Source organism: Podarcis melisellensis (genome assembly GCF_964234715.1).
Source record: "Podarcis melisellensis genome assembly, chromosome: 15".
Classification (NCBI taxonomy): domain Eukaryota; kingdom Metazoa; phylum Chordata; class Lepidosauria; order Squamata; family Lacertidae; genus Podarcis; species Podarcis melisellensis.
In genome coordinates, this window is record NC_138532.1 from 3,414,000 (window position 1) to 3,428,192 (window position 14,193).

A 14,193-nucleotide genomic window follows, 5' to 3' on the forward strand; every position below is an offset into this window, starting at 1 on the left:
CTGCTTTGTGCGTCTATTTATAATGTGGAGGGCATAGGTGCCGACTCCATGGGGCCTGAGGGGGCCCGAGCCCCCTTAAAAATTCGTTTGGGGGGGCTCTGCCCCCCCAATAATTTAAGAAAATTATTAGTTATATTATGCTTTGTAAAATCACAAAATTATGTTGGTATTTTTTATTTTCCTTGTTTGACGATAGTTACCTTTTAAAATACTGTACATTCAGTAATGAGTTAAAACAAAGCCACTCCCGATCTAGAGAGGGGGTGGGGTTGCAGGCTCTCGACCCATCAACAATCTCGTGGGGCGAGAAGCGGGGATTCCCCCTAGCTCATTAATATTCACTGCCCACGGCGGCAGCCAATCGGCTGCCGCAAAGGGCGGGCCCTCACAGGTTCACTTAAGGTCGGGGCAGCCCGGGGCTCGCCCCTTTCATTCCCCCAGCAGCAGCGGTTTGGAGGTCTTGGGCCCCCCCAATATTTTTTATAAGTCGGTATGGGCCCCCGCCTCCCCAATATTTTTTATAGGTTGGCGCCCCTGGTGGAGGGAGGTTTTTATTGCTCTTGAGCAGCATTCAAAACTGGCATCCCTCACCTGCAGCCTGAAGTGGTACAGGATTGTGTCTTGAATTTGATTCTGCATGTCTTGATTAAGTCTAAGCGTGAGCTACAAGATAAGCAGGAGGAGGCAGCAGAATTCTGGAATGTGCAATTAGGCTGTAGAGGAACAATCATTTGTTTTACTCTTCCAGCCCAAGGACAACTGAGCATGCTCAGTGGGCACATCATGCTCCCTGACAGCAAGAATTAAAAGGAAACAGGAAAGAATGCAGGAGGAAGACTGGGATAGGCGGCTGTAACCCTGAACAGGAACATTCCACACTGCAACATTTTGTTACAGATTCCACTTGCATTCACCAAAATTCACAACTATGTTTGGCTTAGTGAGAGGGATACGGAAGCTTCTGTTGGTTGAGAGGAAGCCATGGCTTTCCCTTCATTTCTTTAAAACCCTGCCTGGAAACAGAGCAGAAACACAGCAAGAAAGGCTGACGACAGCATTTTAGGGCATGACTTGAATGTTGTCATCATGGGTCCTCCTGGGTAAAGCATTTCCCTCCTCTTTAACGCGCTGGCCCAAGTTTACTCATCGCTAGCAAGGCAGGGATCGCAAGGGATGGATGCATCTCTTGGGATGTGAATTTCAGTTGTCCAAGCTTCTTAACGTCCCAGTCTTAAATTCTGTTCTTCACATGTTGGTAACATTCTTTTTTTTTTCAAAAACAAAAAAGGAAATCATCACGAAAATACACCAGCAGTTTAGTGTGCACTTCACCAGATATTTTGTGTGCAGTTTGGACTAATAAACAATTTCAGCAAGCAACTTCCCACCATATAATGAATTTTTGTATGCTATTTTCAGAACTATAGGTATTGTTCTGCACAACTTCCCCTAGCTTACGCATTTTTGTAAGCATTATACATGGGATGCGGGTGGTGCTGTGGGTTAAACCACAGAGCCTAAGGCTTGCCAATCAGAAGGTCGGAGGTTCGAATCCCTGCGGCGGGGTGAGCTCCCGTTGCTTGGTCCCAGCTCCTGCCAACCTAGCAGTTCAAAAGCACAAAGTGCAAGTAGATAAATAGGTACCACTATGGCGGGAAGGTAAACGGCATTTCTGTGTGCTGCTCTGGTTCGCCAGAAGTAGCTTAGTCATGCTGGCCACATGACCTGGAAGCTGTATGCCGGCTCCCTCAGCCAACAAAGCGAGATTAGCGCCCCCAACCCCAGAGTCGGCCACGACTGGACCTAATGGTCAGGGGTCCCTTTACCTTTACCTTTAAGCATTATACTTGGCTGCAGAACTGCATTACAAAATTTGAATAAGTGTAGATTTTGAGCCATGTCTCAGTTTGCATATTGTTTTGAAAATTTGATGGGTCCACCTTTAAATGCAAACTGAATGAATTTCTCCTTCACCCCGCCTGTGACCCAAGACCTGCCTTTAACCCAAACATGCATTTGGGATCCCATTTCTTCTTCCCCTTATTTTACCATATATTTGTTGGGTTATATTATCATTATCATCATCATCATCATCATCATTTTATTACCTGCCCTTCACCCTGAGGTTCCAGGGTAGGTTATAACAGTTTAAAATACAGTCTAACATAGTTTTAAAACTAACAACAAAAACCAGTCACAAAAAATAGGGTGGGTCCTGATTTGGCCGCAGCTGGGGGGGCTATCAGGAGACTGATAGCATTGCCATATTTCAAGAGGTACAAAAAGCTTTTTCAGGGCAATCGCCTGATAGCACCTTCACTGCCACAGAGCCAGAGCCAGAAACCCACCACTGATTGCAAAATATACTGAAGAGAGTGTAAAATATGTTGCTCTCCTAGGCTAAAATCATGTTGCTAAAATCAAATGCTCCTCCACCCTCTAATTCATTTATTTAGAAGGTATCTGGTTTCTAAGAATCTATTCTCTTGAATTTGTGCCTCTCAACTTAACAGTTGGATTGTGCATATCAGTCGCTGTGCAGAAATGAGATCAGGATCCTCTGGTAGATCTTGAGGTGATTGGCAGTAGATCAGTAAGGATTTCTGACTCCCAATTGTTTAAAAATTGCAACTGCAAAATGACTTCTTTAGCCTAACTTAAGCAGCTGAAATGAGGAAAGCTGAGGCAACTCAGTCAGATGGGAGGGGTACTATTATTATTAATTATTTATTATTATTATTATTATTATTATTATTATTATTATTATTATTATTATTATGGCTGGATTTTCTTCTCTTTAGAAGAGGAAAAGAAGCAGTAGACCACACAGAACTACCATTCTTTCTCTCTCCTGCTCTCACCAGCAAGGCTAGGCCCTTCTTCCCTTCACAGTTTGCTTGTTTTCCTTTTCCCTCCTCATCCATTTTTCCTTACTTGTTGGGTCTTTTTATACTGTAAGCCTGAGGGAAGGGGCTGCATTATTTCTGTGGATTTGCAAGCTGCTCTGTGAGAGCTTTTCCAGCTAAAATCCTTTGTCTAAGAAGGACTGTGAGTATTTCTAGGACGAATGTGAAACTGTGACGCTCCCTTGTTATTTTTACTATTGGATGCTGAATGCTGTTTATGCAATCTTGTTATATATGTATTGGAATATGGTCTTTTGTATGTTGTCGTATTGCTATTGCATTGCCATGTTATTATAAGATTGTTTTTGTAGTGTTTGTTTGTTTGAAATGCATTATTGTTTTTGTAGTGTTTGAAATGTATTCCTCTTTGCTGCAAGCCGCTTTGGGCATGGCACAAATAAAAGGATTGAATAAGCAAAACTACCCCACACAGGCAGGGGGTTACAGTGCAATCCCACCCTTATCTATTCATGCAATCATGGCATTGTAGAGGTCTACTCAGAAGTAAGCCCTACTGAGTTCCGTGGGGCTTATTCCCAAGTAAGTTGGTACAGAGCTGAAGGCATATAACACACAGCTGCCACCCTAAGGGCCAAACTAGACCTGACCCCATCCAAGTCATGAGCGGCTGCATGAATGAGGTTTCCCCCCTTTTTCTTTTAAAAGTAAATCGAAGTCAGGCTGATCCAGATGGGGAGGGGGCTTTCACCCTTTGCCCCCCTGCCATTTGCACGGGAAGGCAAACTCCCTTCCTTGGAAGTCCTGGAACAGCAGCCTTTGCCGGGATGCAGGTAAGGCTGCTCTCCTCCCCAGCGCTTTCCTGGGAGTAAGTCCACTTGCGAAGCTGAGTGCCGGGATGCTTTCCCCCAGGACTGGGATCCCGGGGGTGGAGGTCGCTCGCCCGCCCGCCCGCCGCCAGCCCTTCCCCGTGGCGGGCAGCAGGGCGGAGCAGGTGATCCCTCCCGGCGGAGGCGAGTTCCCGCCCCTGCGCTCTGACTCGGCGGCGGCGGCGGCGCTGCACCCTCGGGCCGCCCGGGCGGAGCAGCGCAGGGAAGTTCCTCCGTCGACGGCGGCGGGAGGGCAGTTCAGCGGCGGAGAGGGCAGCGCCGCGGGCCGGATCCCGCCCCTGAGCTGAGCATGGCGGCGGCGGCGGCGGAGCCGGGAGCCGCGCAGGCCGGAGGGGGCTGACTTGGAGCGGGGAAGAGGCAGAGAGCCAGCGAGCGAGCGGGGAGGGGATCCCTCCCAGCCCCGGCATGGCCCGCTGGATCCCCACCAAGCGCGAGAAGTACGGCGTAGGTGAGTGATCGCCGGCAGAGGGATCGCTCTCCCCCCACCCCCGCCCCTTACTGTACTTGCGGTTCCCACGTGCAACAACACGCGTGCCGCCTGCCTCTTCTTCCTTGGCCCGGGTCGTGGGGACGCGCCCAGCATCATCTGAATTAACCCTCTGCTTGCTTGCTGAGTTTCCTTCCCAGTATTTCCCGCTCTCCTCGCCCTGGATAAAGTCCATCCTACGGCAGAGCTGCCTCCCACCCCCGTCTTAGATCAGATAACACCCTCGTTTGTGTGAATGGTTACATTTTCCTGCGCGGGTCACCACCCATTGAGTTCAATGGGCTTTACTCCCGGAGGACGCGTGTGTAGGATTGCAGCGCGTTTGGGGAAACGTTAACTCCACGTTAACTGGGGAGGAATAAATCTTTCTTCTTCCTTCTCTCTCCCGTCTCCACACCCCCCTCTTCTTCTTTGAAAGTTTCTGGAGGAGAGCATTCAAGATCCTTTAAGCTGATTGGTTACCCATTAACACCTTTTTCTGATCTGTCATCCCGCCTGGATGGAGAGGGGGGCGGGTGGATTCCCTCTGCTCCACACCCAAAGGGACCTCTGATTCACGCTGCAGGCTGCGGAGGGTTGTAAATGGGGAATAAGGAAGCACTGCTCTGTGTGGATTGACGGGGGGGGGGGGGGCGGCGTAAGGCTGCATGTTCTGACAAAGGTCGCTCTGGCCTTCGCTGCTTAATGGTCTGCTTATGGGGCTTTTCCACAGAAGTCATCCTTTCCAAGTTAAAGTGTCTTGGAACCAGGGCTTTTTTCCAACCGGAACTCACCAGAACTCAGAACTCAGTTCTGGCTCCTCTCAGGTGGGCACCAATGCCATTATAAGAGAACAAGGGAGGCGTTCATAGTGAGTTCCGGCACCTCTTTTTCTAGAAAAATGGCACTGCTTGGAACAGTCATCCAGCAACCTTTTTCAGATCTGGGATTTGCAGCATTATTATTATTATTATTATTATTATTATTATTATTATTATTATTATTACATTTTCCCTCAAAGCAGCTTACAGATAAAATAAGAGCAGCTAAAAACATAAGGGAGAACTCATTAAAAACAATTAAACATTAATAGAGTTAAAAATGTATACAGCACATGTATAAATACACACACACACACACACAAAATTTCTTAGAAACTTACAATCACAACAAAATTGGCACTGCACCAGCCCCCTCATTAAAAGTAGATGCCCACCTGTGTGACCATTTCTTTATTTCTCTATTTATACCAGTGCTTCTCAAACTTGAGTCTCCAGCTGATGTTGGACTAACCTGCGGCCCCATCATCCCTGACCACTGGTCCTAGCTAGGGATGATGGGAGTTGTAGTCCAGCAACAACTGGGGAAATACTGATTTGTACAATATATTTATGTGCTCTTGTGACTAACCCTCGGTCAGGCTGTGATGCCTAGTGGTGGGTCTTTTGTGCCCGGTGAAGACTTAATGCCTGTGGCACTCCACATGTTGTTGGACTCCAATTCCCATCATCCCTGTGCTGGCTGGGACTGATGGGAGTTGCAGTCCAACAGCATCTGGAGAGCCCCAGATTCTTGTCTTAAGAAAAATCCATTGTGACCCAGAAGTGTTTTCCTCTATTCTCAATGGTGTAAGAGTTGGTTGAGGTTGCTCAGTGAGGCGCTTTGTATGTGCTCAGTGAGGCGCTTTTGTATGTGCTCAGAGACACTTCACACGTTCTCGTGCAGAGTGCTTAACAGGTGGTGGGACTAAGCGGGGCCCTGACCAAAATCAAGTCCTGTTCCTGTTCACTGGGTCTTGGGGGTTAGCGCACTGGATTTAGACTGGAGAGACTTGAGTTCAAATGCTGGCCTGGCCACAAAGATTGCTAGGTGAAGCTGGCCTGGTCTGCCTCACAGGGTTGTTGTAATACTTGTAAAAGGGTGAGGGGGAGAGTTATGTATGGTTCCTTGATGTTCTGGGGAAAGCTGGAATAAAAATGCAACCTCTTCCCCAATGCCTCTTCCAGTCTTCCCCCAAAGATTGCTGCTCTCACGCCACTGCAAAATGGCATCCTTTCGTTTCAACTTTCCGTTTTATTCCATGCTTCCAGCACTGTGTTTTCCTTTGACTTGCCTTATTTTGCCTTTTAAGCCCCCACCAGGGTGCCATCAGGGCAGAAATCCAGGGTGCCACTTGGCGAGAAGGAGCTCCCCGGCCCCCATGCAGTATGGATGGCCCAACCCATCTTGATATGAGTGAAGTCATAAAAACATTAGGTTTGAGGCCTAGTTACCAATCAACACCTAGGCTAGAGGTTCCCCAAACCGTTTTATAAATGGTTTTCATTTCAGTTCTGTTCTGGTCACCTTATCTCAGAAAGGATGTCTTTGAGCTGGGAAAGCTGAAGAAAAGGGCAAGCAAAACAGACCTGTGAGTTGGAGCGCCTTACCTAGAAGGAGAGGCTGAAGGAGCCTTCCCCATTCTGGTGCCTTTCAGGTGTTCTGTTCTACAGCTCCCGCCAGCCCCAGCCAGCAAGGCTGGGAGTTGTGGTCCTAAACGTCTTGCGGGCACCAGGTTGCAGGAGGGTGGGCAGAAACATTGACAGGAGGGAAGATTCATAAGTGAGTTTAAAAGAAAAGAAAAAGACAAGAAGGAGCTGCAACAAAATGTTGCAGCGTGAAGGTCTCCCTATTCAGTATTCCAGCTTACAGTATTCCCTTCCATTGCCCTCCCTGACTTCCTGTCCTTGCTCCTTTAATGTACTTTAGTACAGTCGTACCTTGGAAGTCAAATAGAATCCGTTCCGGAAGTCCGTTCAACTTCCAAAACATTCGAAAACCAAAGTGCAGCTTCTGATTGGCTGCAGGAACCTCCTGCAGCCAATGAGAAGCCGCGGAAGCCCTGTCGGACATTCGGGTTCCAAAAGAACATTTGCAAACCGGAACAGTCACTGTAGGTTTGCTGTATTCGGGATTCAATACATCTGAGTTCCAGGGTGTTTGGGATCCAAAGTATGACTGTATTAAGTAAATGTAGTACTGAACTTTTAGTCCCAATTGGGCAGTTACCTCTCCCTTTTTTATTATTTGTGCAAACCTTCTGGGTTCCCTGAGGTCTACTGAAGCCTCCCTCTTTTGTGTGTGAATAGTACCATTTTGGCTATATAACCAGCAGTGCTTACAATCTGAATGTAGGCAATAGATGGACTTGCGATGTTGCTGGAACTTTGAGGCATAAAGAAATAAATCTTTATGAACAATGTAGGGCATTCAGTTTGATGCCTTTGATTGGGAGTTAGACAAATTCATAGTGGGCAAGTTTATCAGTCCATGGAAGCTAAGCAGAACCTCCAAGGACAGAGGCAGTGTACCTCTGAATATCATGTGGTGAACTATAGCAAGTAGTTCTGCTTATGGGCTTCGCAAAAGTGTTTGGGTGGCCATTGCCGGCAATTGAATGCTGGCCTAGATGGGCCACCCATCTTGATCCAGCCAAGGACTCTGCATATGTTCAGGTTCTCATTGAGAAGAGAAAGGAAAGAAATCTTGCTGCATTCTATTGTCTGCCCTGCCAGGATCAACTTGATTCAAGGGGTGCTTGTTGGGCGTCCTTGATTGCTGGCTCTCTCTCTCTTTCTGGTGGAACAGAAGAGTGAAATTCCTTAACTACCCACTTGAACTCCGAGCAAGATTCCAGTGTCTTCCTACCCCTATGATGATGTGAGATGTTGTGCTTTGGAAACCCCTGGACTTTACCTTCTCTCTCTGCTAGGGACACTGGAGGAATTTGATCTTTGCGATACAAATTGTACTAATGCCCAGATTAGAACATAGCAGTCTGTCTGATTCTGCACTGTTCTGAGCGGTGCGTTGCAATTCTTGTCTCAAAACTATCAACCATATAATGTTTTTAAGAATGTGGCCTGTAAGATAAAATACAATGAGAAACATTGAGATGTTTTATTATTTTGACATAGTTGGTTGTATCCAACTAACTTCTACTTAGAGTAAACCGTAAATTAGCCAAGTCCGTTGAATTCAGTGGGTTTGCTCTTAGAATGATTAGCGTTTGACACAACCCAATGTTTTGAAATACAATATATTCAAAATATGTATTTAAATGCAAACTTTTGTGCAGATAATGTAGAAAAAGGACAGAACATACTTAGGGCTGATCACTTAGGGCTGGTGAAAGTGACATGAGCTGGAACCGTACTCAGCCTGCAATTGTACTCTCTGACCTGGGAGTAAGCCCCATTGAATTCAGTAGGACTTACGGTTAGAAATGTGCTGTTGTGCATCCTTGCTCTGCAAGACCAGTTCCTCGATACAGGATTGCACTTGGCTTACCTGCAGGTAAAAGATCTGTTGCCTCTCTTTGCTTCTGTTGCCTCTCTTTGCCTCTCTTTGCAAAGTGGTTGGGCCCGCTTTGCACATGTCAGCCCTGTCCATAGGACGGTTTTGCACCTTGGATGCCAGAGCAGATCGGGATGTATCACCAGCCAAACATTGGGATGTATGAGATGGGGATCCCTGAGATGGGGATGCAGCACACACACACACACACACACACACACACACACACACACACAGCAAGCTAGGAGTGGGCAAGGATGAGTGCTGTCTCCCTGCTTTGCATTGCTCACTAGCCTCCCCAGCCCCTTCCCCTCTGATTTCTCCTCTGAGCTCTGGTGTGCATCCAGCTGATCTCACCACTCCTTCACACACACCCTGCCTGATTCTCCACGCTCCTTCACCCATCCACTCAATTTCAGGCCCGGGTCAGAGTTACTTGTCCCTGCCACTGGGCGCAGAGAGACTCGGTAGCGCTGGCAGTTTCACTCGCGGTGTGCCACCGGGTGAAGCTACCATCACACTCTGGCCATCATACCAGTCCTGGGTGATGTATGAGTACATCGCCCAGGCCTACTCAGTGCCCAGGAAAGCTATGGGCTATGTAATCTGAACAACTGATGCACATCTCCTCACATATATGCTTGTTTGGCATAAGTCTCTGTGCTTGTGGCTGCCGTTATGGTCAGGGCAACAAACGGTGCAGAATGCAAAATGTCCTGACCGGCGTGATTCATGCTCATCTCTCCTTATAGTTCCTGATATTTCTTCAGGCCCAGCCTGCACATTATCAAGCTTATCTCTTCAGCCATAAGAACTAGAAACTTTAAGAAGAAGACAAAGGGCCACAGAGTCTCAGAATCTTGAATTCTGTTGCAGGACACCAACTTGTACAAGCACATATGTGGACAAGATGTGTCCAGACGTTTGCTGGAATATGCAAACTCTGGTCCCTGAGCAAGTGGAGGGACGCAAGAAAAATATCTCTTGCAGACCGTCCCACTCAGCATGGGGAGAGGTTGAGGGCTGAAGGTCTGAGGTAATGTGTCTGGGCACATTGGGCTGGGGGTTGTGTGTGCATGTCTGCCCCACCAACCTGTGATACACAATTTGTGTATTTAGGCAGTCACCTGAACACAGCTATAGTGTGCAGACCTCCATGATGTTACTCTTTCTAATTTCTCTAGATGTATTTAATTTTTCGATTCAGAAGCTGCTTGGAATATAGTGGTACCTCGGGTTACATACACTTCAGGTTACATATGCTTCAGGTTACAGACTCCGCTAACCCAGAAATATTACCTCGGGTTAAGAACTTTGTTTCAGGATGAGAACAGAAATTGCACACCGGCGGCACGGCGGCAGTGGGAGGCCCCATTAGCTAAAGTGGTGCTTCAGGTTAAGAACAGTTTCATGTTAAGAACAGACCTCCAGAACGAATTAAGTTCTTAACCCGAGGTACCACTGTACTCTCTCAAAGTGGATATAATGGACTGAACAGACTGTTTCTAATCCTTCGTGCCTTGACTGAGCATACTAGCATTCTTTATTCTAGTGGCAGTCTGCATGGCCCCACACTAATGTTTTATAAAACATTTTTTTAAAAGCACTTCCCTTCCTTTTGCCTTCACAGGCACACTTCTGACCCTCTTTTGTGGAATCTTAGGGTTCTCCCACATCTTGATCTACGAGTTCCTCTTCTCACATTAGTCATACATACATGGATGTTTTCATGTACACATAACTCACTTCCCCATGTGTGGTCTCTTCTTCCTTAATGCAGCTTGGTGTCCCCCCACCGCAGTGGTCTCCTCTATCAGTCTGAGTTAGGCTACGGGCATCCTTTGCATCCACTACAGAACCTCCCAAGTTCAGTCTCCAGCATCTTCATTGAGAAAGAAGAAGTGGGACCTGCAACAAAATGTTGCAGCATGCCGTGCTGCTTTTCAGTGGTCCAGGCACCTCATGCAATTCTCTCTTTCCCCACACTCCTGCCCCACAATCAGTTTCCATTCTTTGGCCACTGAGCATGCCCAGATATAATCAATTTTGGGGTCCCACACGCTCCATTTGGCTTTTGTTTCATTTTGTTGGTTATATGATGTCTCCTGACAACACTGTTTCCCACAGTTTCCAGTCTATTCCCACATCAGTTTTCTTTCCCCACAAAAAACACAGTTTCGTGTTTTGTTTTGTTTTTTGAATAGCACCATATTCACTTTAATAGAATAGCACAGCCCTAATTTGCTGATATGCAATTGAATCACACTTGCAAAATATTAACAGTCTAGGAGCATCTCGTATCACTTGATGAGTTATCACCAGATGATATAATGTTGAATATATAAACTCTTTCCACTGGAAAGCATGGCATATTTGTGGGATTTCACACATTCGTGGATGCTCCAGGCGTTGTGATTAATTCAAATGCATGCATCCTTGCTAAGAGCGTAATGTATAGAATTGTAGAGTTGGTCAGTTAGTCCAACCCCCTGCAATGCAGGGATCTCAGCTCGATCATTCATGACCGATGGCCATCCAACCTCTGCCTCAGACCCTGGAGATCCATTGTCAGTCAGATGGCAGTGCTGGCCTGGACAGACAAAGAACATGGCCTGGTGTAAAGCAGCATCCTACGTTTTATTTTGTACTTTGGCACAGATATCAAGAGTACAGAATAAGCACATTTGAAAGTGCCTTGGGTTGAGTCCGAAAGGTATATGTGCCTGGCATTTGGTGCGTTTCCTTTTAAAAAGCTCAGAGGGAGAAACCAAAGGTTGACATGGCAGGATTGGAGAACCTCAGGCCCAGGAGCAGATGTGGCCCTCGCCCCTCTATCTGGCCGCCAAGGCTCTCGTCCAAAGCACCCTCCCCAGGTCTTATATCTCGCTGGTTCCACTTTGAACTCTTGTTGTGTGTTTCTGCCTGCCTGGAATGGATGCTTGTCTTGCTGGAGGACAGAACAGTCTGAGTGAGTGAAAATTAGCCTACTTTAAAAATGTGAAATTCACATTTGTTTCTCTGCCCGCTTTTGCCATCCGCCGCTGGCATTGGAAGGTTGCCCAGAAGGAAATGCCCTTGAGGATCTACTTCTGTGTAATTTAGAGGCACACATAAAATTCTGCACATGTGCACCCTTCAGACGCAGACAGGGCTAGAGAAGTCTGGGGTGTTTTGTGGTGTGTGTGTACATCTGTTTTTCAGGACAGAATGTAAAATGAAGACCATGGAGAATTGAAAATCATACATACACTTGCCCAACTTCCTTGCAGATACAAAGAGCCCCCAGAAACCAGGAGCAACACAAATAGCCCTTCCCAAGTTTGTTTATAAGTTCATACTTCTATGGATGGAGCCTTTTCCAAGAGAGATGCTCAGATAGCCTCTACATAAAGCTGCTATGCTGGTAAAAAGCATTTTATTAATTGGAAGGGCTGTAGCCTAAAGGAAGAGCATGTGTCCTGCATGCAGAAGGTCCACAGCATCTCCAGCTAGGGCTGCAGATGCTCCCCTCCCCCGCTCAAAACCCTAGAGAGCTGTTGTCAGTCAGTGTAGACAATACTGAGCGAGATGGAACAACTGTCTGACTTGGCATAAGGTAGCTTCCTATGTTTGCAGTTTGATTACAGGGTACCTTTGCAAAAAGAAGTATTCGATAATATGTATGTTGAATGTCAATAACTGAAACTGACAATGATTAGGGTGCATCATGGGGAGTTCATTAGCACCTCCTGGGGCACTGTGATGTTATCTGGGGTCTGTAATCCTTTGTGGTGTAAATTCCTGTGGGGTCTGAGAGACCTTCCTTTTTCTTTCAGCTCAAAACTCGCTGGATGCAAAAATAATAAAATCCAAAAGTACCGAGCAGTTAATTGTAGCAGAAGCATAAAGCAGCCTATTGTGCTGTTAAAACATTTTCAGTATGTTGTGGGCATTTATACCACACTTCCTGGGATACGCCATGTCTCCCTGCCCTGTTATTTACTTTAATTGGGGTCTAACTAACCCCAGTGCCCTTTTAGTAAAACATTCATTTTAAAAAATGCTGTGGAAGGAAGGTTTGAAAGATGGTTGAACGTTGCATCAGGCTATTAGTAGTGGTGTTGGCTGGAGAGAAAATGTTGACCTGTCTTTATACTCATTTGGGGTCACTTGTGGTTCCAAATGCATAGGAAAGCAAATGGTTAAGCCCTGCAGTTAATTTTGCTTTTCCAGCAGTTCTTCCAACAGCACCCAGGCTTCCAGGCTGATGAACAAAGAAGTTTCGTTTTCTTTGAACCCTTGTCAATTCCAGAGGGTTGGCATGTGGGTGTTATTGACTTGGTATCAGTTCCTAACTTGTTTACAACATACATATGACATGCAACATTGTCTTATCTAAATGCGACCGCCCCACCTCCTTCCAATGGGTGTGTTAAGGCTGCACATGCTGAACTTTGTTTTTTCTGTAGTTGAAAATGACTCATTTGGAAAAGATGGCTTTGTTGTATGGATGTAACTTCACTGGGGGGCATGTGAGTTGCAAATACGAGTTGCTAAAACTACTGTTGTAGGAGTCTTAGGACCAGCAGTGGGTGCTGGCAGGACAGGACTTTGGGGCAGAGGTCTGGAGTCCCCCTCAGCAGAATAACCAGCCCCCCCCCAATCAGCACGGGTAGCTTAGCATCTGCTACTCAGGCAGATTCAAGGCTCTTGTATTGCTTTACAAAGTCCTGAACAATGTGGGTCCAGGAAGCCTCAGGGATTGCCAGAACCCTTATATTCTAGCTTGAACACTAAGTTCATCTGCAGGAGCATCTTTAATTATTCCCAGAGGTGGTGAGTCCCGTTTGACAACAATGAGAAACAGAGCCTTCAGTGTCATCAGCCCAGTCCTGTGGAACACCCTGCCACTAGAGATTCAGCAGGCACTTTCTGTACCAACTTTGAAACACTTGCTGTAAACTTTTCTCTTCCACCAGGCCTGTGCAGGCAATCCCCCACAATAGTCTGTTGATGTTTGTTCTTAATTTATTTTGCTTTTAATTTGTTTTTATCATTATGATTTTATTGTTTGGTTTTATGTTTTGATATTGTTGTAAACTGCTGTGATATATTTATTACGATATGGAGGGATATAAATATTTTTATAAACAAATAAGCACATTTTGAAGTCGGTGCAGGAATGCACATAACCATCTGAAAAGGTAATGTATCCGTTTTGGTCTGTCATAATAAATAACAATGATGAAAGATTAAAAAAACATACAGTGGTATCTCTGGATGCGAATGGAATCTGTTCCGGAGCCCCGTTCGCATCCTGAAGCGAACGTAAGATGCGACTGCACGTCTGTGCATGCACGGGTCGCATCTCGCCACTTCCGCGCATGCGCGTGATGTCAGTTTGAGCGTCTGCACATGTGTGAGTGGCGAAACCTGGAAGTAACATGCTCCGTTACTTCTGGGGTCGCTGCGGAGCGCAACCGAAAAATATTTAAGCTGAAGCGTATTCATCCCGAGGTATGACTGTATTGAAAGATGTTCCAGTAGCACCTTAAGTATAAGCTTTTTAGGTATGAGCCTGGATCTTCCCCTCATGAGGGCTAGTAACTGGGGGGGGGCGGTGGTGTATGTGGGGGGGGGGTAAGGATTTACTTGACTG

At 46.4% G+C, this 14,193-nt stretch overlaps 1 protein-coding gene across 2 annotated transcripts in view; it reads left to right on the top strand.

Annotated features, from left to right (window-relative positions):
• The first annotated feature begins 4,104 nt into the window (after nucleotides 1-4,104).
• The window catches only part of DOCK5 (dedicator of cytokinesis 5), a 133,720-nt gene continuing 123,631 nt past the window's right edge, over nucleotides 4,105-14,193 (top strand). For both annotated transcript variants that reach the window (XM_081890800.1, XM_081890801.1), the window contains exon 1: nucleotides 4,105-4,202. In XM_081890800.1, coding sequence (XP_081746926.1) covers nucleotides 4,160-4,202 — 43 coding nt within the window. In that variant the 5' untranslated portion in view covers nucleotides 4,105-4,159. The remainder of the gene's footprint in view (nucleotides 4,203-14,193) is intronic.